General features: G+C 40.1%; 2 protein-coding genes across 11 annotated transcripts in view; both read right to left on the bottom strand.

Moving 5' to 3' along the window:
• Positions 1 to 12,473, bottom strand: part of CCDC34 (coiled-coil domain containing 34) — a 188,373-nt gene extending 175,900 nt beyond the window's left edge. For 9 of the 10 annotated variants that reach the window (XM_042958105.1, XM_042958107.1, XM_042958106.1 and 6 more), the window contains exons 1-2: positions 12,052 to 12,473; positions 6,343 to 6,478 (exon numbers count right to left, since the gene is read on the bottom strand). In XM_042958105.1, coding sequence (XP_042814039.1) covers positions 6,343 to 6,478; positions 12,052 to 12,392 — 477 coding nt within the window. In that variant the 5' untranslated portion in view covers positions 12,393 to 12,473. The remainder of the gene's footprint in view (positions 1 to 6,342; positions 6,479 to 12,051) is intronic. The other variant, XM_042958102.1, reaches the window with a different exon arrangement.
• A 3,262-nt stretch (positions 12,474 to 15,735) lies between these two features.
• The window catches only part of LGR4 (leucine rich repeat containing G protein-coupled receptor 4), a 101,574-nt gene continuing 93,683 nt past the window's right edge, over positions 15,736 to 23,626 (bottom strand). The window contains exons 14-18 of the mRNA XM_042958100.1: positions 23,388 to 23,459; positions 22,968 to 23,093; positions 22,010 to 22,125; positions 21,671 to 21,754; positions 15,736 to 18,741 (exon numbers count right to left, since the gene is read on the bottom strand). Of these exons, the coding sequence (XP_042814034.1) occupies positions 17,465 to 18,741; positions 21,671 to 21,754; positions 22,010 to 22,125; positions 22,968 to 23,093; positions 23,388 to 23,459 (1,675 nt within the window). The 3' untranslated portion in view covers positions 15,736 to 17,464. The remainder of the gene's footprint in view (positions 18,742 to 21,670; positions 21,755 to 22,009; positions 22,126 to 22,967; positions 23,094 to 23,387; positions 23,460 to 23,626) is intronic.

Consider the following 23,626-nt stretch of genomic DNA (forward strand, 5'->3'; position numbering starts at 1 on the left):
TATTCAAACAAAGGCAACATTTAATAAAAGTACTTGAATCGCATATTAAAAGCAAGTCTGACATTAACCAAATTAAACAAGAACATAATTTCCTTTATAGAAAGTACACCATTAGTGACAATAACTTACTTCAGTAACTAGTCTATGATGAAAAGAAAGCATTGGTAAAAACTATAAGTCATTTTTTAGAAATGCAAATAATTGCTTGGCAGCAAAACACTAGGTTCTTAGACTAAACTTCAGCTAAATTACCCTCATTGAAATCAACTTTCCCACACATAAATTTTGGCATCACTGTATGCTATTGGCAGAAGCTCAAGAGAATTGCAACTTTTTTAGCTATAAAAAGCTTCTAGATTCTTAATGCAGATAAAGGACAGGAGTTAAATAATCCCTAAATTAAAATTTTAATTCAGAGTTAACCAAAAGAAGAAATGTAGAGAAGTGATTCAATTTTCTTGAAGAAAAAAAAGAATCCAGATTTTTCTTCACTGATTTTATAGCTGCTGGAGTGTAAAACAAAACCACATTCATATCCCAGATTATTTAACTGCCTTGCTGTCACTCGAATCTACACGTTTGGGCATTTCCTCAGGAGAAAGAATGTAGAAGGTATGGCCAAATAAAACTTCGAGCTGAATGCCACCACTCTGTCACTCATCAGTTAAATTACTGCATTAGTTGAGAATGCTGTTCAAACTAGACTCCTAGGACTCAACTGCCATAATTACTGGTTATTTTTCTTCTCCCTCCTTAGATACTAATAATCAGATACTTTTATATCTCTTTCATTGGACCTCACTCCTCCTCCCCAGCCCTCCCTTTCCCAAAGACCTACCTACCTGAGTGTGGGTGCTAGTGGGAGGGCCAATTTTTCAACTGTCAGACAATTCCAGTGTGATACATGAAATGAAGATAAAACTTGACACCAAGAACATACCTTTTGGACTTTAGAACAACTGGTCGCAGGATACCTGTCTTCCATGACCTCTCATCCTAAAATTCTGCTGCATAGAAAATAGCTGCCCTCACTCGTTCAGAAAGTCTTCCAACTTTTCAACACTATACACCCCTCACCACCCCAAAAGTAAAATATCCATCTTGGTTTTAAAGGGATTCTTCATTACCTCTACAGATGCTATGCCTTGATTATTCACCTAATACTTTTTTTACGCAGTGCCTACTATAAAGACAGCAAGAACCGAGATACAGATAAAATTCCAGACGTCTCCAATCTTATGTGAATCTACATACGAAAGCATTAAAGCACCATATTGTGAGGGGCTGTGTTTAACAGTTCAGGAAGTAGAAAGGAAGAGAGGGGAAGAGGAGAGAACCAGTGTGAACCACGGTAGTTGGAAATGAGTACCATAAGAGGGTCAGTGAGGAGATGGCTTGACAAGGGCGGGGCAGACTAGAAAGTCAGAGTGTCGTACTAACTAGATAGCAAAAGGTCTTTCGAGACAGGCACAGTAAATTGAACACTACGAAGCACGAATACATGGGAAAGGGAATGATTCTGAACCCTGCAAGTTTGCAGACTGCATTTGAAGGGAGGACAACTACTTTGAGGGAGCTGACTGGGAGGCTGCCACAGTGTAGGAGCAGTGAGGGGAAGAAGGTCTGAGAAGAAGTGTGTGTGTGTGACTGCTAGATACAGATCTGACAACCACATATCCAAAATTTTCCAAAATACTCTTATTTTATTTTTAAGGAAAGTAGTCATTTAAACATACAACTAATAATATGATTGATTATATTTATGTACCCTTTTAAGATTCTTCACGTAACTATACTAAAAACTCAGAGAAAAAAGCAGACTTATTCTTCACAAATTTTAGTTGATGTAAGAATTAAAGATGAAGGATCAAAAGTACCTATAACTGACAAAATGCTGTAACTGACTCAAACAGTGCTCTACTGTCAGGATGTCTGTTCAAGTCATTGGCTACCCCAGAATACACATCCCTTTCTGAGACACAATCCCCTCTCCCCAACAAACACATAGGCGGCCCCTCTCAGAATTCCCAGCCTGACAGCCTCCACCTGTTTACCACCAGGCCATGCCTTTTCCAGACACAGCCAGCGTCCTCTCCAACACAGACCCTAGGATGTCTTTTGGGAGACCACTGAGTTTCAACAGAATTATAGTTATTTTCCCACAGAGTGAACACTGGATTATGGAAAACCAAAATCCAAAAAGGATCCTAAATGTGTATTTTTATTTCAATAGCTTTTGCTGACTTTCGAAGAACTTTTGATCACTAAGGTAGGAATCAGGAAAAGTTACAGTTTTGAGTTTCATCAACTCTAAATATATCCTGCCCTATTTCTTTATTAAGGGCTAATGAATGAAATGGCCATAGGCAAGATGGGGAAAAAAAAGAAAAAAGCACCTGGATTATTCACACACTAGATCATTTTTATAATTTAGAACAGATTGTATTAAAATGTTAAAGCAAATGTTAAAAATTAGAATTAACTAAAGGTTATAAAGAATTTAGGGCAGTCTAAGTAAGTTTTTTAAATAATAAAAATTTAAATATAATATGTATATGATCTATAATACCAATATGCTAGTTTTTCATAATACTAATGTTCAACATTTACTATATTTATCACTCAACATTAGTTACAAATATAACCAATTTTATAAGCACCATATGTTGATGGATTAAAGCAATTTCTTTTTAATTTTTAAAAAAATTTTAGGGGTGCCTGGGTGGCTCAGTTGGTTGAGCATCTGACTCTTCATTTCCACTCAGGTCATGATCTCACAGTTCACAGTTTGAGCCCCACATCAGGCTCTGCACTGACAGCATAGAGACCGCTTGACATTCTCTGTCTCCCTCTCTCTCTGCCCCTCACCTGCGTGTGTACTCGCTTTTTCTCTCAAAAATAAACATTAAAAAAAATAATAAAAAATTTTTAATTTTTTTAAAATAGTTTTTTAATTCAGTCTTAGAGACATGTCTGAAACAAATGCCTGTCTAAAAATCTGTTGCTAAGATAAAATTTAGGAGAAGAGATGATTTTTTAATGACCCAATTATCCTTTAAATTTTCCTTTAAGTTTTCAAGGAAAAAAACAAGACCAGTAGGGTAAGTTCAAAATTAAATACTAAGTCTGACCCATTCATTTCTACAATACACCTTGATATTATGGAAAAAACACTTAAGAAATTGGAAGTTGAAAGAACGAGGACCCAGTCTCAGCTTTGCCAGGAACTGAAACGTTGGCAAAGTTACTCTCTGGTCCTCAACAAGAATCTGAAATGAATTGTTCCTTATGACTAATAATCTGTGCTTTTAATGGTACGACGTGTAAACAAATTAGAGAATGCAATAAAGTAGGACAGAAAAATAAGAAAAGCATCACTTAGAAAATAAAACAAGGAATAGGGCGCCTGGATGGCTCAGTCGGCAGAGCATGTGACCCTTGATCTCAGGGATGTGAGTTTGAGCCTCATGTTGGATGTAGAGATTCCTTAAAAAAATGGAATCTTTGAAAAAAAGAAAAACAAAACAAAGCAAGGAAAAGGCATGAAAATAAATGTGAATATCACAAGAACGTAAAATAAACTTATAAAGTGAGTAGTGGGCCTATATGTTTTTATACCGTTGGCATGAGTGATACACTAAGATTCATGCTAAAATATTTTAATTGGTTTAGAGTTAATGATGTAGCCATAAGAAACTTCAAAGTACTAAATACATGAAGAGATTTTAATCTTTCAACTAAGCATACCCTGCTACCTGCTTAATCATTGTGGTAGGGACTTTATACTCATTATTTTCATCTGTTCTCAAAACAAATCTTCAGGATTTATTATTATCATCTGTTTTAATACATAATAACAACTAATTTTCATTGAATGCTTCCTATGTACTAGGGTATCTCCTTATGTTCACTTGGGTCCTCATAACAACACTATGAGGTCAATATTATTCTCCCCCTTTTATTGATAAAGAAATTGAGGCAGAGCGAGGTTAAGGATATGCCCAAGACCCAAGTTTTTAATCCAGAAAGTACAGCTCAAGAATTTATGCTTTTAACCACACTATTATTGCCTCTCTAACATCTGGTTTACAGATAAAGAAACTGGGACTCAGAGAAATTGGGTAACTCTCCCAAGGTCACAGTTAGAATGGCAAAACTAAAATTTTAGGCTTGTTCTATGTGACTCCAAAGTTCAGGCTCCCTTTTTAATTTTTTGTAATTTAATTGACTTCTTTTACTGTATGCTGACTCTGAAATAACTTGAAGGGATTCCTCCTTTCCTTAATGTAATAAGTGAATCTCTAGGTTGGAGATAAAGCTAAATACCATAAACTGAACTCCACTTTACCAATGGCTCACTAGATCAGTGTTTTCCAAACTGAGTCTAAAACCAATCTGTGGGTTTTAAAACCAAAAAATAAAGGGGTGCCTGAGTGGCTCAGTCAGTTAAGCATCTGACTTTTAGTTTTGGCTCAGGTTATGATCTCACAGTTCATGAGATGGAGCCCCATGCTGGGCTCTGCGCTGACAGCACGGAGCCTGCTTGGTACTCTCTCTCTCTCTGCCCCTTCCCTACTCACGCTCTAAATAAATAAAGAAGGAAGGAAGGAAGGAAGGAAGGAAGGAAGGAAGGAAGGAAGGAAGGAAGGAAGGAAGGAAGGAATAGAATACCAGATTTTGCACAAAATCAAGACATCGTTTCAGATACGTATATGTATGCATTTGTGTATGACATGAAGCAAAGTATATTTCTCACCAGGAACAAATATTTTGAAAGCTACTGCATTAAATAATGGAATTAGAAATGTTAAAATTTGAGGCTAAAACTCTGGGGTCTCAATAAATCACATTAATTCTGAAAATAAATGAAAAAGCTTTAGAAAGGCCACAAATAGCAATGTTATCAGTAACAATACCAATAAAACAATACCAGTCACCATATTCTGTCTCATTTAAACCTCACAAAAATCCTGTGACACAGGTATTATTTTTATTCCTATCGTACAGATAGGAAATTGAAGCGAAAAAGTTTAAACAAGCCCACCTGGCATCAAATCTTAAGATCTTTCTCAAGTCCCATGCCCTTCTAAGAGGAAACAAGTACTACTGTGCACTTCTCCAGGAATAAATTTGTGTTTTACAAACATCATGCAACAGGGACACAGCAGAATACACTGGTTTCTACAATCATTGAATCATGCCACGACCCCTGAATATGTGACTGCCTACACGGTTCAAAATCCATCACAGAAATAACTAGTGACAAAACTGATATGGAAAATTTATTACAAGATCATGGACAGCAATGCTTTAGATCCAGGGATTTTTATGGCAACATAGTTACTAATAGATTACATTTAAATATATGACAATAGTGAACCAGTTAATTATATTCTAGTATATATCTAATACACTTAAAATACATTTTAATAATCTTAGCCAACCATTTAGAAATGATGTCATAAACACATTCAATGATACAGAAATATATTAACAATATGACAGGTGGAAAAAAGGTTACAAAAGAGTTTGATGCTGTTTCATTAGAAATAAGACATACCCCTTACCACTCAGATCTACTTGGTTTCTAGGTTCAGATAGGGAGAATCCAGATAGTGAATAACTACAGGATGCCAAATCCTCCAAATCCTCCAAATCCTCCAAATTCGTTGCTAGGTTCTCAGCAGCAAATACGAAGAGTTCAAAGGATTCATGTGAAAATGTATCTCACGCTATTTTAGGAGTTTGGAGAGTGAGAGTTCAGAGAGAATCACAAACACAGAAATGCCCACAAGTAAGGCAGCAAGGCACAGAGAAACTGAAAAACCCTGAAAGCCCAGCAGATTCCCGTCTCCCCACACACACTCACCCTAGGCCAAATGCTCTGAGTGATAGGGGGGTAGGTTTCTGTCTCTATTTCAATTTTGGTTTCTCTTTTTTCTTAAAAATTTTACCAAATAAATGCAGTTGCATTTACTTTAGTTAAATGTACATATGGTGAAGCTCCATTTTATATGTCTTAATATACACACTTGTAGTTTTTTTTTTTAATTTACACTGCAGAAAATCTGGAAGGCTATATGCAATAATATTAACATTGGTTATGTTTAGGTGGTAAAATTAGAGATTTTCATGTTCTTCATTATACTTAGCTGTATTTTCCAAATGTTCTTATGATGAATGTATTATTTCTACAAGTAGAGAGATTAAAACGGAAATAGCAAACTGATACAAAGAAACGGAAAAATTTTGTTTTGAGGGATAATATTAACATTTTACTTGTGACAGCAGCTCTAATTTGTGAACTCATAGATTCAGTAAAAACGATACTGTCTAATTTACCTCCAGAGCCTTCTGTTGCAGACGGTCACGTTCTTCTTTTTCTTTGCCAACAAACCACACTTCCCATGGTGTCAGGTGGCTTTCTGGTAGGCACACCTGTTTCTGTTCTTGGTTATCTTCTGACCCAACCACACCGCTACAAGAGAGAGGACACTATAGCATCTGTATTCAAACCTCTTTGGCTTAACAGTCAAAATCACTGAAACTACACAGCAAAAGCAGTATAATATATACTAAATGTATTTATAATACTGTGATTTTTATAAATACATACATATGAACTTAATTATATATAAGCATACACTTGAAAAATCATGAACAGGAAGTCCAATATTGGAATTAGTTATCTATCAAACTGCCTTTGAATTCATCACCTAAAATCACATTATTTAAAAACCCATTGGGATAACTATACCAATCCATTTGGCTCAATGACAACATTTTTTTTTTTTTTTTCTATTCTTAAAAATCTCTCTTGGGACACCTGGGTGGCTCGGTCAGTTAAATGTCCGACTTTGCCTCAGGTCATGATCTCGTGGTTCATGGGTTTGAGGCCTGCATTGGGCTCTGCGCTAATAGCTCAGAGCCTGGAGCCTGCTTCGGATTCTGTGTCTCCCTCTCTCTCTTCCCCTCCCCTATTCATGCTATGTCCCTCCCTCTCTCAAAAATAAATAAACATTAAAAAAAAAAAAAATCTCTCATCTGGACAACTAATTACAACAAATGAACCTAATCAGATCCTGGAGCAGACTTTCCCCTTTTCCTCCCTTAAATAGTCCCAGGGGGGTGGGGGTGGGGGTGAGACTATGTGTATATACACACACACACTCAGAATGATAAAGCAAATGTGTTAACAATTAAGGATTTTGGGGGCGCCTGGGTGGCTCAATCAGTTAAGTGTCTGACTTTGGCTCAGGTCATGGTCTCATGGTTCGTGGGTTCCAGCCCCGTGTCAGACTCTGTGCTGACAGCTCAGAGTCTGGAGCCTGCTTCAGATTCTGTGTCTCCCTCTCTCTCTATCCCTCCCTCATGCTTTGTCTCTCTCTCAAAATAAACAAAAAAGGTGTTTTTTTTTTTTTTTTTAATTAAGGATTTTGGGTGAAGGGTAAACAGAATTTTGTTTTATTTTTTTTAAGATTTTAAAGTAATCTCTACACCCAAAGTAGGACTCAAACTTGCAACCCAAGATCAAGTCCCGTGTTCTACCAAGTGAGCCAGCCAGTTGCCCCAGAAATTCTCAACTTTTCTGTTAAAGTTACCAAAAAATATATATGGTTCTTATATTCTTTAATGTTCTGGTTGACTCCCTTTTGCCATTCTTCAGACAGGGTGTTTACGACTCCCCAGTTTAGTGACCTCCATCTCCACTATGCACCTCTGTCAGTCTGTCTCTTTTTAGGTACGTGGAAAAATAAGTACTCATTCATGCTCAAGAGAAGAGGGGAGGGGAGGAGAAATACTGGGCCTCAGCCAGATACACAAGCCTCATAAAACTTAGCAAAAGCGGAACCATTAGGACCCAAGGAGAGAAAGGTTGTTCAGGACCCAAGGCAGCTCTAAAGACTAGGTGTTTATAGACTCAGTGCCTCTGTCTCTTTAACATTCCTGCTTCAGGCAACCAACTGCCTTGCCCACCGCTCTGCACAACTTCTTCTACCTCACAGCTCCGGCTTACTCATTTTTTTTCCTGCTATTCATTCATCCATGTCCTCATGCAATTTGTATTCTGGCAGGAAAGAGACACTGTTGATGTGTTCTTTATTTCTCATATGAACGTTTCCTTCTCCGTCTTGAAGAAACACCTCATCGGCTCCCACAGTTTCAACTATCACCAGGTGCGGATGGTGCCCACATCAGTCATCCCAGGCCAGATCTTTCTCCTGAGCTACAGACATATTTCCAACCATCTGACAGACAGCTCCACCTAAATATCAATCAGCGGCAAACACGTCTAATCCTCTTCTACCCTCTCCACCGAGAAAAATTTTACTTCTCTTAAAATCCTACCTCAGTGAAGAGGACCAAGAGCCACCCAGCCAGCCACGCCAGAAACCCAGACCTGTGTTCCTCCTCCTGTTCCCTGTCCACATTAGTGCCCCCACCACCCACACCTACGCCATTACCTAGTCATGTCTCTTCTGCTTCTTTCAATTTTCTCAAGCCGTTTTCCTCTTTCCCAATCTTACCACCACAGGGTGGACACAGCCAGCCTTTCTGCCTTCGTTTCAAACCATTTTCCACAACTCTTGACAGATTCAGCCTTCAAATGCGATCATGTCACTCCCTACCTCAAGGGTCTTCTGTGGCTCCTGCCCACAGGATGAAATCCAAACTCTATAGCCTGACACCCAGGGACTGGCTCCCGCCTGTCTTCCCAGCCTCTTTTGCCAATGGCTGCTCTGGACCCTACCGGTCTTGTTGCACTGAAGCAGACTGATGAATGCGCCATGTCCCTGTGCTCCGCAGTTTCATCTAAAACTGAAATGCCTCCACCTCCCCAGGGCGAGCCATGCAAGAGCTTGGTTTGGAAATACAATGTCTGGGATGAATCTCTACCTGCTTCCTCCTAGCTAAGTACATTTCTGAACCTACTGAATACTCTGTTCTCATCCAGCACATGGACATGAGAGCAGAGGCTCCCTCACAGGTGCTACTGCATGAGACAATCTCTGCTACAGCACTTAACACAGATTCCGGGCACTCAGTGAGCATTTGGTGCATGTCATTTTGTAGGAGGAGGAGTTCGGCTAATCCTACCCTCCCTTCAAGATTCAACTCAGGGGTGCCCCTGGGTGACTCAGTTGGTTGAGCGTCTGGACTCTTGATTTTGGCTTAGGTCATGATCTCTGGGTTCGTGGGATGGAGTGCTGTGTCTGCTCCCACACTGGCAGTACAGAGTCTGCCTGGGAGTCTCTCTCCCTCTCTCTTTCTCTGCCCCTCCCCCTCTCGCCCTCTCTGCCTCTCTCAAAATAAATGAATAAACATTAAAAAAAACCATTCAATTCAGGCATTAACTCTGCAAAATATCTGGACTAAGTGCCTTGGGCTGTCTATCACTTGTCCATCTCTGCCATAGGCTATGAATTCCCTACAAACAGAAAGCATGTTTTAACTCATTTTTTTATTTCAAGAGTCTAGCTTAGGGCCTAGAATATAGTAAGGTCCTAAGAAATATTTGTTGAAAGGGTGAGATCAGTGTTTTTCTTAAAAAAAAAAAAAAAAAGACACTTTAAATATTAAATGTCTTGCCTTAACATTTTTAACAAATGATATCATATAGACTACAAAATGTGCAGCATATACACTACAGCTCTACCCATAATCAAAAGAGGCTTAATAAGCAGCTTTTTACAACTAAGACATTTATTAAGGCATGGTTTTCCTAATGCACATAGTGATATAAAAACCAGGATAAAGGTGAATAAATAGAAGGCCCAAGGCATATGATGAAAGACTCCAGGAAAATACTTCTCAGTATCTTTTCTGAAGTCAACTGTGAGCTTCATCTCAGTCCCGTCCAACACGCTCGAAGCCATCCTCTAAGCATGGCTCTATGAACACCTAAAATACCCAGAGCTCATCTCACCATGCGCACCTGATGCCTCAGTCTATCCCTGTGGCAGATGAACAATGGGCACAAGGCATACAATCCCACACAGCTCTGGGTATACTCCCTGGTCCATGGAGAGAATGCCCACTGCTAGAACCGGGGCTGGGACTATGGCTCGGGCTGCCTGCTCTCCTCATCACCTCACCCCCAAACTGTCCAGGGCACCAACTGAAGGTTGGAGGTAGGGAGGACGAATGAGGAAATTTTGTAAACACTCACTTTCCTGAAAGGAAATGCTAGGTTTTCTGAAGCATTTGAAGACAGCCACTGTATCTACGTGTTCTCTAGGAGTGGGAATTAGGCATTCATTCAGCACATTTATTGAACACCTAATAGGCATCTGCCACTTGCCACCCACAAGGCCTGGCAAGTTGTGTATTCCTTCCAGGCCATATCCTACCTATTCCCTTTGGTTCATAGGGAATGAGCTGTGATATGGCAGCGATAAGGAGGGAAGCCTTAGTCCTGAGATGCTACCAGCTTGTTTGGGCTTTGGCTAAAGTGAGACATAAAACATGTCTGGCTCCTCTCCTGAGCTCCAGTTGATTAGGGCTCTGGCTCCTGGAAGCTAACGCAAGGTCTCAGTAGCTGCTCTGTGGTTTTGATAACCATCGCTCCTCCATAGGTTGCTAAACTGTGTCGACACTGCTCAGCCCTGTTGGTTAGATTCAGAAGGTAGTTTCCAAAGCCTTAAAATTATTTCAAAAATCCTTGGGACCAACTCAATCCTGAAGAATGCCTATGATGACCCACATGAGAATGGACTCCCGAAACTCTATCATCAAGAACCACTATCAGGTTGATCAGAGGCCTGTTTCTTATTGCTACAACCAGTCTGGACAAGTGGCTTGCTTGGTTACTCTTACTGACCTCCATTCCCCCAATGTACTTACTTTTACTCTCTCACTGCTGTGACTGTGTATAGCAGTCATCTCATATGGTTCCATATTCCATCCACGCATTCTGGGTATGACGGCCTTACCCTCAAGCGGGCTACCTTGCTGCTTACACATGAAGCATACGTTCTCTGGCCTGTATTTCTGAGATCTCCTGTATTGTGCCTTACACAGCTTGATAATCAGAAACTTGTGAGTGTTTTCTAAAGATGATGCACGAGCCTACTCCAGAAGGAACCTGCATTACTCAGCCTGTCTCAGAAAGTTATTCCTGCAGGGATAGGCCCTTTGTTCTTGTTTCTATACAGCTCATAATAATAGGCATGTCGCATAGGGAAGACAGAACCTGATCGGTATACCTCAGTGCTAGGCCTGGCTCTGCTAATAGCTAGGTGGGTGCCTCTGAATCCCACTTTGTACTTGTATCCTGAGCCACAGTTTTGTTATCTGTAAAATGAGTACAATAAATTCATGTAGGCTTTAATTTCATGAGAGTAGAGGCCATGTCTATCTTGTTTATGGTCCCCTGTATCTAGATTAGTATGTGGCACAAACTAGATGTTTGCTGAGTAATTGTAGAAATTTAAAAAAAAAAAAAAAAAAAAAAAAAGGTGATTTTAATAATCTCTTTGGTTCTAGCACTGACTCGGTGATTTCTATTCTGTTCAGTGAGTGGTCAGACCAGACCCAGCCTTGTCTGTGGATGCGGAGATGGACATTGCTAATCTATGTTTCAGCTCCTCATTTATGGCCCCCAAAGCAATACTGCTTTACTACAACCTCCTTCACTGGCAATCAGATCTTTTTCAAAATAACCCCAGGTACTACCAAGGCGCAGGAAAGAATTTTGGTGTTAAGGGTTTGAACAAGAGTTCTGGTGTCCACAATCTGACTTGTGAATATTCAGGAAACTCCTGAAATGGTGGAAAATTTTGTGTTTTTGAGACTACGTACGTTTTTCTGCACAGGGACTGTAGCGATCATATTCTCAGTTAAAGAGATTTAGAACCCTAGAAAATCTGCAGGCATGTGTGAGAACTGGCCCACAACTCTACATGCAAACAGCAGCGGCACCTCAGAATGCAGGGGCCTGCACGGCCCCGAGGCGGGCGCCAGGAGAGTGTCTGGCCGCCAGAAGAAGGCGCTTGCAAGGGTCTAAGGGATCTTGAGAGGGGCAGTACCGGCCCGTGGCCCAGGGTTTACCTGACGCACCCCTGTAACTCCACTCCTCTCAGGTTCGCCACCTTAGCTTCTGAATCCTGAGCATCTTCCTCCACGTCCTCCTCATCCTCCCCGTCGCCATCGTCGTAGTCAAACGGGAAGCTCTGGTGGCCAAGGGGAGACAACAGTGACATGGTGGAATTGCTGCAGCTCAGCGGCGGCGACGGCGAGTAGACCGTCACCGTCTCCGGCCCCTGCCCCGGGGCGCCCGCCATGAGGTCGGAGAAGGGGCCGGAGGAAGGCCGAGACCTGGACCTGCAGCCGGCCGAGGACCAAGCGTCGGAAGCCGGCGAAGCAGCCCCCCACAGCCCGGCCGCCCACATCGTGCCCGCCAAGTTCAAACCGGCAGAGTGGCGGCGGGGACGTGCTCTCCCAGCAGGCCCCGCGCGCGCCGGGCCGGCCTATCCCGGCGGGCGCAGACCTCGCGTTGCCATGGCGACGCGTGGAGGCCGCAAGGGCTTTGTCCCCGCCTGCCGAGCGCGGCTCGGTGCGCCCGGGCCTCCCTCTGCCCGCCGCTGACAGCGTGCGGGGCGCGTCCCTCGTTTGCTGTTCATGTAGTACAAGAAATGTGCTGTCACTGAGCGAGGCAGAGCAAGAGGCGGAAGCCAAAACTACCGCCGTATACTTAACAGGTCAGGGTTTTAAGGATCAGTCATTTCTTACCGCACACAGCCATATTTTATGGGGAGAGGAGAGCGAACTTTATCCAAGTTTCCAAGTGTATCCAAGCATGCTCTTTGAGGGCAATCTTCCGTTGTTTTGGGTAGCACCTCGTTTGCCTGACATCTTAAGTAACTAGTGTGTCGGTGCATGTGAATTTTGAGGTCTTTTTGAAGCTTCTAATTTACAAGGGGCTGTGCTAAGCACTAAAGATAGAGTAAAAGCCCTGCCTTCACACGTTCCTCATTCTTTTGTGGAGTAGAATCATCGTATTAAAATATTATGTGATCTGCATTTTATGATTTTTTTGGTGAGACCTCGGAAGGAGCACTGTCCTTTTCAGGTACTGGGAATAGGGATGAAGGTAGCAAGGAAGAAGTGATAGACAATAAACCTGGATGCTTTGTTCATGCTGACAAAACTGTGCACACTTGTAAATAAATATGGCTTTGGTCCAGCTTATGGTGCATATTACTAGTAGAAATATCAGACTGAAAAGTGACAAAGGCTAAGACAGCACACAAAATTTGTTATTGACCAAAGAGTAATAGAAAATTTTTGATGAAATTTAGATCTGCAAAATTTGACACATGAGAATGAGGTACGGCAGAAATAATAGCAACCAAGGGCAATTCACAAGGCAGTAGCTATAATTAATAAAGTATGACATGGTTGAAACTATTTTAGTGGAATGCTAATTTTTGTTAATTTTGTTAAAATTTTCAGTAAAAACAAAATGAAAATGGCAGAAAATTAGATCAATTTAACTGTGGTAATATAGTCAATCAAGAAATAAAACTGGCTTAGTGGAGTTTACATTCTGTACTTCTTGAGTTACTTCTGTTATTCAATATTGGCAGATCTGGTTAAGACTTTTATGAGAACCTCCCTAGAATCAGTAACAGCATTAAAAGGCCTCGGGCCACTTCAGGGCTTCATCGGAGGTAACAAACTATTCCCAACATAATCTGACATCCCTGAAGCAGAGGAGGAAAAACCATAAAAGTGTTAGTATGAAGGGGACCTGGATTTGAATCAGTGATTTTCTTCTTACTCATGAGATTCCCTTAAACAAGCTCTTTGGCTTTCCTAACTTACTCCTTTGTAACAGGGAGGTAACCTATCTCCCAGTCATTAGTGTGTCATTAATTCTCAAAGTTTCTGGCATAGGACCTGACAGAGAAAACGGAAAATGATAAATTGTGTCATTTAAACTCCCAAACTTTTCCACTTTGACCTCTTGGTATAGGAATCTAAAATGTCATACGTTTCTGCCTCCTCAAAATGTTTGACTAAACAAATTATGTCCTTCCCTTGATGTCTTGAGAATCATCATAATGACCATCTACTGCATTGTGCTGTAGCAACACTGGAGATAATGAACCAAAGAGATCCATGGCATTGGTGCTGGGGCTTGAACATAATTGAGTCCTGTGGTCTCCTTTCTTACAGTGCCTTGTCATTACTGTGACTGAGAAGCCATAATCAAGTTTGGTAGAATTATATATACATGTATAAATAAGCTCAAAAGAAGGCCTCCCCCCCACTTAAGTTTTTGGTAACTTCTCTACTTACTACTCATTTTCACTTTCATGGTACAGTTGAGATAAATTTTTATTTTTTGCTGACTTTGTAACCTCGTACAAGAGTAACTTTTGCTTAAAAATCCCTATCTGACTTTGTTACAAAAATAACACCATTACCAGTTAGCCTTGTAGCAATAATTAGGCAACTTTTAAAAATTTATCCCTGGACATACTGAAACTTTACAGATGAAACATGTCTTAGATTCACTTCAAAATAATCCAAGGGGTAGGGGTGCCTGGATGGTTCGGTCCGTTAGATGTCCAACTGTTGATTTAGGCTCAGGTCATGATCTTGCAGTTCATGAGTTTGAGCCCCACTTCAGGCTCTGAGCTGACAGTGTGGAACCTGCTTGGGATTCTCTCTGTCCCTGTCTCTCTCTGCCCCTCCCCTGCTTACGCTCTCCATCTCTCTCAAAATAAATAAATAGATGACAAGAAATAATCCAAGGGGCAGATGGATTAGAGCGAGTTAGTGAATGGGACGCAGATGAAACAAGATTTACCATGTGCTGTTGATAATTGCCACAGTTGGGTGATGGGTACCTGGGGTGAAGGCTGAGGTGATGGGAAGGGTAATTATACTACTCTTTTTGTTATGGAAATTCCAGACACAAAGTTAAGTTTAAAACAAATGAACAAAACCAAAAGCCGATGTCTCACATTAAGAAGAACTGGGTACTGGTTTGCTTTCTTATCTGTTGTGTAGGATTTAGCTATTCACTTAAATTTCATCAAGTCCTCTATTTTCTCGTCTGTAAAATTAGGGCTTGATGATTGTGAATATTTATAGCTAAGCATTTGGGCAACTGACTACATTTGGTATCATGGATTACTAATCATTTGCTTTTATTATTTAGTTTTTTAAAGTGATCTCTACATCCGGGATGCCTGGGTAGCTCAGTCCATTAAGCGGCCAACTCTTGGTTTCAGCTCAGGTCATGATCTTACCATTTGTGAGTTCAGTTCAAGGCCCACATCAGGCTCTGTGCTGACAGCATGGAGCTTCCCTGAGATTCTCTCTCTCCTCTCTCTCTACCCCTCCCCTACTCACACTGTGCCCCCCCCCCAAATAAATAAACATTAAAAAAATTAAAAAAAAAAAGTAATCTCTACATCCAAGCTGGTGGGGCTTGAATTTACAACCCCGAGATGAAGAGTTGCACGCTCCACCAGCTAAGCTAGCTAGGAACCCCAATCATTTGCTTTTAAACAAAGACCTAATTAATGGTAGTCTCTTAAATTTCACAATTTGTTTTCCACGAGTTATCATTCAGACTCAAGATGCAATAGTGTTTCCCACTACATGTATAGCACAGTCTATAGTTGAGGTATCTGCTATTCTATGTTTTAAATGAAATGTAAAGTTTTCGGTAACTTGAATTTTGGAGAAAAAACACTTCTAGCTAGATTTTTTTCCAAGTTATGATTTAATATTTATCAGATGTGTAAATAAACAAACATGATAGCAACTTTAAAAACTTGTGAATAGTTGGCCTTACAAAATTACATCACACTGTAAATAAATCCCTCCCGCATTTTATACAAACTACATGATTTTGATATACAAAGATTCTGTTTTTATTACACTGACAATGTACAACCAAGACTATTTACAAGGCAAAAAAAAAGTATATAAACCACAATTTAACATTCTGCTACTGGCAGCCACTACAGTTTAGGAGGTAGCTTTAATTAAACGAAATGAACAGAAGCCACATTTCCCAACTTGTGTTCTAAAAATAATTTACATAAGATAAAAATTCATTATATGCACATTATATACAGTTTAACTATTAAACTGCAAACTAGCTTAATGTTTTTTAGTATATCCTGAATAACTAATATGGCAGTGGGTTTGCTATTGATTTAGCATATGGTTCAAAAAACATAACTTTAAGACTCCACATAGTGACATGTCAAAAGTCCATGGATAAGAATCAAGTAAAATTTTTAATTGTTAAAGACATAGGTCTAAGCTTTATTCTTTTTCTTAAATGACAGATTTGTTTTATCTCACAAGGACACAGTATCTGAACTGTAGCATAGGCTCTTTCGTATTTAAATCACAGTAAGGGGAAAATGTATGGAAGCTACCATGTAACAACACAGGTTCAGGAGAATCCAGCTCACTAAGAAATAATTATAAGTGCTTTGTGTCATAATTACTCCCAATTTCTTCCAACTTAATACAATAATTTACCACTGTTTATTTTCTGCGTAATTCAAACTATATGTAGATAACATACCAACAAAATTGGAAAGTGTCGGTTCAGCCAATGATAACTAAGAAATGAAATGTTTTTTAACGAGAACATTCCACAGAGCCATCAAGTCTCTCAGATACTATTAAAATCCCATATCAGTTAGTAGTTTAGCCAAATCTACCAAACCCACACAACAATGAGTCCTTTACTTTTTCCTAGTGTGGTCACAAGACACTGAGGGCAAAATTACTGGGTTTGCACCACAGCGAAGCGTGACCACTGAAAACACACGTTCAGCTATTCTTTTAAAATCTAACAGTTGTTAATATTGTTTTAAAAACATCTTCAGGTTTTAGGTTTATAAATCACTTAAACAGAATTTATGATTCTGTTATGTGAAAGATGGGACCAGAAAATGCAATCAGGCGATGCCTTCTCTTCTGTTCTCACAGTTTTACCTGGGAGACAATCCCTTTTTTGGCCCTGCAGTTAAGTTGTCCTGAGATTAATGACGAACCATTAGGTAAAATTAGCAAGACTTTTTCTTAGCTACATAAAATCACATTTTAAAATATTCTTAAAAAAATATTAACAGCTGTTGTTCACCTTGTGCTTAGTTCAGAAATCGGTATAAATCTGCTTCTCATGGATCAGGAAAACCTAACATGATATTGCTATGATATACATAAAATTTTTCAAGTTATAAACTTGTTCCAAACAGACCACACATTGCTTGCACGTTGCATTTTCCATCCACTGACAGGTTAGGCACTTGTTCCTTGAGAACGTCTGGTTTCAGAAATCAACTGCCCCCCTTCTCCTCCTTCTAAGTGACACACCAGGCAGTGATCCCAGAAGTGCTTCCCAGATGAAAGGTCAGACCAGGGTTCTTCTCTAAATGCTGTGATTTTGGTTGATGGGGGAAACAGTTACAAACACACCAGTTCAGTCTTTGACTCTCGGTAGATTGTAAGCATAGCGCACCAAAGGGAATCCTCGACTCTGATAGAAGCAGGCTCGTCCGCAGGCCTGCACCTGGTCCGAACTGTCCGAGACAAAGGAATCCTCTTCGTCTGCATAATCAGAGTGGGCGGATTGCGTGCCACAGTCGGACCAATAGCTGTCCGGTCTTTGGCAAGAACCCACCGCCAATGCAGGACAGCTGTGTGATTTTATTAAGTGTTTGCAGGACACTGGCTTTGTCAAAAGAAAGGACTCACAGCAGTCACACACGGCCAGGTTACCCTGCAAATGCGAGTACATGCCACAGTCATAGTAGAAATCCTGTTCCACGCAGCCAGCCTGGCTACCGATGGACACTGACACCGATCCGCTCTTCTTGGTAATGTGTCGCTTCAGTGACTTCCAGTCGTCTTTAAACTTTGGGTTGAAGAACACATAGAGGACTGGATTCAGGCAAGCGGGCAACGGGAAGAAGATCAGAGTGACAGACTTCATAATTTCAGGGCTGATGGAGACCGCAGTGATCAATGGCGCAAAGGAGAAAAACGCAACGGGGCAAAAAAAGATGCAGTTGGTGAAGATGAGCCAGGCAACGTGCTTAATCATGCTAGAATGTGCGTTCTCTGAAAGGTCCTCCTTTTCCAAGTTGCAGTACAGTTTTGTGTAGACGATGGCCATTAATAAAAACGCCAGGGAGTTTAACAACACTAAGGTTACAGTGAATCCTAGAGATGGCGTTTCTCCCGTGGGGAATGGCAAGCAGAGGGGTGAGGCAGAATACTCCCCGCTGTGGAAAAGTGGAAAACAGCCTGCCACTGCAGCTCCCAGAAAAGCAAGAAGGGCAGCAGCCCGGAAGTGCTTGACACGACGGCTTTTCCCGTTTTTCATGACATCTTTTGCAGATAAGCTTCTTTCGACAGCTGCCAGCATTAATAGAAATATGGCACTTTCGGAGGAGAAAATTGCAAGAAACCCGGCTATCCTGCACCCATTGCCAATCTCCCACCAAATGCCAAATTCAGCAAATCTGCCCCAGGACACGGCGTCCAGAAAAGTTAAGATGCCGGTGTAAGCTCCCATGAATAAGTTGGATACAGAAATGAGGCCTATGAACAGTTTGGAGGAAGGCAGTGATGTACAAGATGCAAATGTGGTTAAAATGACCAGCAGGTTGAAAAACACTGCAACCAGGAAAATGAACCACACGGTAAGACGGATCATCCAACTTCCCAGTAAGTACTCGCAGGGCTTAAAGGCACCTAAAACAAGAGAGAAATAAAAGACAATTTAGAAAACACCATATTCCTGTACACTCTGGACTGCAAGAAAAGTAAGGATGGTTAATCTAGCATAATTAAATCTGCTGCTACAACTGAATTGAACCAAACTGAAAAGATGACTATTTCTTAGATATTTTAGTCACTGGACTAGGCTATTTTAAAAATAACTGATTTGGGGGTGCCTGGGTGGCTTAGTCAGCTAAGCATCAGACTCTTGGTTTTGGCTCAGGTCATGATCTCACAGTTCGTGGGGTTGAGCCCTGCATTGGGCTCTGTGCTGGCAATGCGGACACGGCTTGGAATTCTCTCTCTCCTTCTCTCTCTCAAAATACATAAATAAAGCTAAAAAATAATAATAAAATTACTACCATTGAGGCATATTTTAAAATTTTTAAATAAAAATAACTGACTTTAATTTCTTTTATTAAATATTTGGTAAAGTCATACCAAAGGCATATATATGCATATGCATATATATAGGCACCGTCCTATAACATATATATATATATAGGACGGTGCCTCATACCTGATAAGTACTTGATACACTGAAGGCTTGGAATTAGATAAACTAGGGCTTTAATATGGGGTTCATAACTTGCTACTCTTCCTTAAGAAAGCAACTTAAACCTCTATAAATTTCATTTTCTCACTTGTGGACAATAATGCCTATTTTATAGCATTGTGTAGCTTAAATAAAATTACATCCATGAGATACGCAAGAAAGTTACTAGGTACAGAGGTGGACTTCTATAAATACTAGGTCCTTTTCTTTTCTTTCTTTTTTTTAAATATTTATTTATTTCTGAGAGAGAGAGAAACAGCACAAGCGGGAGAGGGGCAGAGAGAGAAGGAGACACAGAATCTGAAGCAGGCTCCAGGCTCTGAGCTGTCAGCACAGAGCCCAATGTGGGGCTAGAACTCACGAACCGTGAGATCACGACCTTTAAGTCAGCCGCTTAAGCAACTGAGCCACCCAGGTGCCCCTAGGTCCTTTTCTTCTTCCTTCCCAGTCCCAATACAGCTTTTAAAAATTATGTATGTGTATGTATGTACATGTATATATGTGGCTTTCAAGGGCAATCTGATGAAGCAGATTAAGATAGGTATAATTATACCCACTTTCCATCCAGAGAAATTGAGACGTCAAAGTGTTCAACAGACCTGACAAAAGTTATTCAATAAGACAATAAATAGAGTGAGGGCAAAACCACACTGATGTTAGCTATTCATACAAAGCCACATCCAATAAAACCCTGTGAAATTTAAACTAGAATTGCAAGAACTAATTTAGTAACTAAATTGTATGTACTTTGACGGGCTAGTTATGTCACAAATGACAACTATTTTATTTTAAAATTAGTAAAGGAAAACTAAATTTTGTTTACAAAGCTCAAGAAAACTATGTATTACAATTGCCTAAAACACATGTTCTGATGTATCTTTCTGAACTGTCATGAACTTTGATACATCCCACATTTTAAATTGCTGAGACATTCACAGACCTTACAAGCCAGCTCAGCAACATTTATACCTATCTGACTTCCAAATATCACAAGAAACTTAAAAAAATTTTTATCCTCCCCCCCCCACCCCCTTAGGAAATGTTAGGAGGAAGCTTCCACCTTTATCTCTGTATCTGAACTCATCTTCCTTCAAGGAAGAAGGAGTAGCTCATCTGACCTGAGAGAACAGGACATCCTTTTGGAAGTGTCTGGTAGGTGGAGATACTCTCCCCTGGGAAGCAGGCTCCACCCAGTCACTGTCTGAAAACTGGCTGCCTCCTCCAGTTCTAACAGATGGATCCCACTCTCTGCTACTCCCTGCTTCTGCGTGAGCACATGGGGGTCTGTGTTTTACTACAGCTGAGTGGGGAGTCAAGCCCGCAGTGTAACTCTACCGCAGTGGGGGGAGTGGGGAGGAATCTTAGACCAACTTTCTTCCTGGCTAAGGTTTAAATTCAGTGTAGAGAAAATGGAATCCCTGCCTGTTCAGGTCTAGTCTCCTCTTTAACAAAGCTGTTCCCTTCTCATTGGGTTGTCAGTTCCTTATGCACATTCTCTAATACAAGAACCCCAATCAGTCAGTGAGCAAGCTCCACCCTCTTAACTTCCAACAATTAATTCAGAACCTAGATAATATACACTGCCTACGCTGAAATGATTCTTGCCGATTCCATTTGCTCATCTGGTCACTTTAAGCTCATTCTCAACACAGGCACTGTGCTAAGTATTAAAAGAATACATACACAGCCCCTTAAAAAGCTCACAATTCAGCAGTCATCATTAGAAAGTCCATAATACTTTTGATTCTGAGTTATAAACTCAATATTCAGATCATCCCATGTTATTATATTAAAAAAAATTCTACTTCATAGCACACCAGTTAGCCAATTATTTATTTTTTTCTTTTACAGTAAAATTCCAAATCTATCTTCGCTGATAGATGAGGCAGAGTCCAACATTATGGTCACAACCAAATATGTGGTCTCATTTTAGTAACTTTCCCAAGTCCACTAAAGTTCAATGAAATAAAGTAGAAAGAAAAGGAAAATCAAAGTTGCATTAAAAAAAAAAAAGGCAACACTAAAAATCCTTGCAGATCAGTAAGTCCTAGAACTGGTCGCTAGAGTTAAAGAAGCGTTCAGAAAGTGCTTCTCGATTTTGCATGTGCATAACCCTCCAGGGAACTAGGTAACACGGAGACTCTGAGTCAATAAGTCTGGGACAGAGATTCTGCAAGGGACGCCTAAGCTCCTGGTATGCAGACCACCGCTTGAGGCAGAAGGCCTTGTGAGATCATCTAGCACCACTCCTGTTACAAAAAAATCACATCCCGCCCCCAAGTTTTAGTTCTATGTGCCTAATGTTTATTTAGAGCAAGACACTACAGCAAAATGTGTTGGGCATACCTGTGGAGGGCGTACAGTGGATAATTATTTGACTGTGTTCTTCATTCTCTGCACTGCTCGTGACACCCGCTGCACCCGTGGGACCTGAATAGATAACGTAAACTGCTTAATTCCAGTTTTATGCAGTTCAAAAGAACCATACTTTCCTGCAATATTCTCTCTTGTACATGAGTTGAGTTCAGCTTCCATGAGGCTTAATAACATACTAAAGATGCAAGTAACACAGTCTATGCCGTTTTCTCACATATTTCCTATTTATTCTTCAAAAATGATTACAATAACAGAGACTTGAATTAATGCCATAAAGCACATTCTATTTTAAAAAGTACATGCACTCGCCTTTATCCTTTGCCACACTGTGGTCCTGGAGGCTGGTATCTTCCGTGTTTGAATGTGCATAAGAGTCACAACCCCAAAATGCACAGCACTGATAAGCATATGGTACTGATAAAGACCTGGAGAAAATTGCAAAATCTACATTGAAGAACAACTTCACAGACATGCTTTTGTTTTGTAAAAAGTATTTCAATGTTTAAGTGCCCTAGGAGTCAGACCTGACTGTCACATGCTTTAAAAACTGGTCATTAGCCTCTCTGGGCCTCAGTTTCCTCATCTGCGAAAAGAACTCGGGTAGGTGACACCATGAATTTCTCTTTTCATATAAGATGTGCTTTTAAAAGCTGAATTTAAAACAAGCCATATTTACAATTTAGGAGTAATACCGCAATTTAAAGTGAAATCTTATCAGACTCCCTTTATACGTGACTTTACCATGCTTAATTTATCATAGGACACTGGTAGTTTCATTTCATATTAATGTCCCAGATCATTTGCGACTTTACACCATTAAATGAATTTACTTTGTTCACATAAGTGTAATAAAAATATTTATTTTCTTCTCCCACAGTAATATCCCCAAGCCTTGTCTCTACTATATCAAATATCTCTATGAAGTATTACACTACTGTAACAATTTTCTGTAGGTTCACACTTATGTGGTTCTCCCCACATTGTTCATGACAAATTTACTGTATAAAAAACCAGTCTGATGAATGGCTACATTATCTCCTGACAGCCTCAAGGGCTAGAAATTCATGTTCTCAAAAACTAAGGCGTAATGCTCATGTTCTATTTTTTTTTTTTTTTTTTTTACCAAATTTGTGAGGACTGAGGTAGAAAATACTCTTAACTTATAGCCTCCCAGAAAATCTGGGAACCACAGCCCAAAACTAGCCTACTCTATATTTTAGGGGCGCACCATAACCCCAACAAAAAAGAAAAATAAGCAAAAACGCACCTGAGATTAACAAAATCTTTTGCTGCTAGGGCTTCTTGTAGCTTTAAGTTGCCAACAAGTTTCAGTTGATTTAGCCCATTCAGGCCTTCCGTAGGAAATGAAGTTAATTCATTGAAACTTACATCTCTAAAATGTGAATGAGACTTTAAATTAACTCCGAAGATGCAAATTACACAAAAACCTCTGTACATGTGTAAACATCATAAATACTGGAGCTCTAAGAGGAAGTTCAGGCGTGCCGAAACAATAGTTCTGGCATTCATCTTGCCTTCCTAGAAGGTGTCACTATATCACTGTGGCTTAGCATTTATACAAGGGAGCAACTAAACAGAAAAAAATATTTTGATAGGACAATGCCAAAACACAAGTTCCTGTAGACTATTACTTTCAGGACATTACTGCATAAAATCATCAACTTACAGGTTAGTTATTGACCCAAGCTTGGCAAAAGCTCTGCTGTGAATTTCATGGATCAGGTTTCTACTCAGATCTCTGCAATTATAAGAATAACATGTTAATCTTTTCAAATAAATTCAAACTGCAGTTACTCTGACTATCCTTTGGAATTTGAGGTAGTCACAGTATCCCTGATAAGATAATAAATCTTATTAATCTCGCCCAACAACTCCATGTTTATGTTGAATTCTTCTCCTTCACAA

Source organism: Panthera tigris, chromosome D1 (genome assembly GCF_018350195.1).
Source record: "Panthera tigris isolate Pti1 chromosome D1, P.tigris_Pti1_mat1.1, whole genome shotgun sequence".
Lineage (NCBI taxonomy): Eukaryota > Metazoa > Chordata > Mammalia > Carnivora > Felidae > Panthera > Panthera tigris.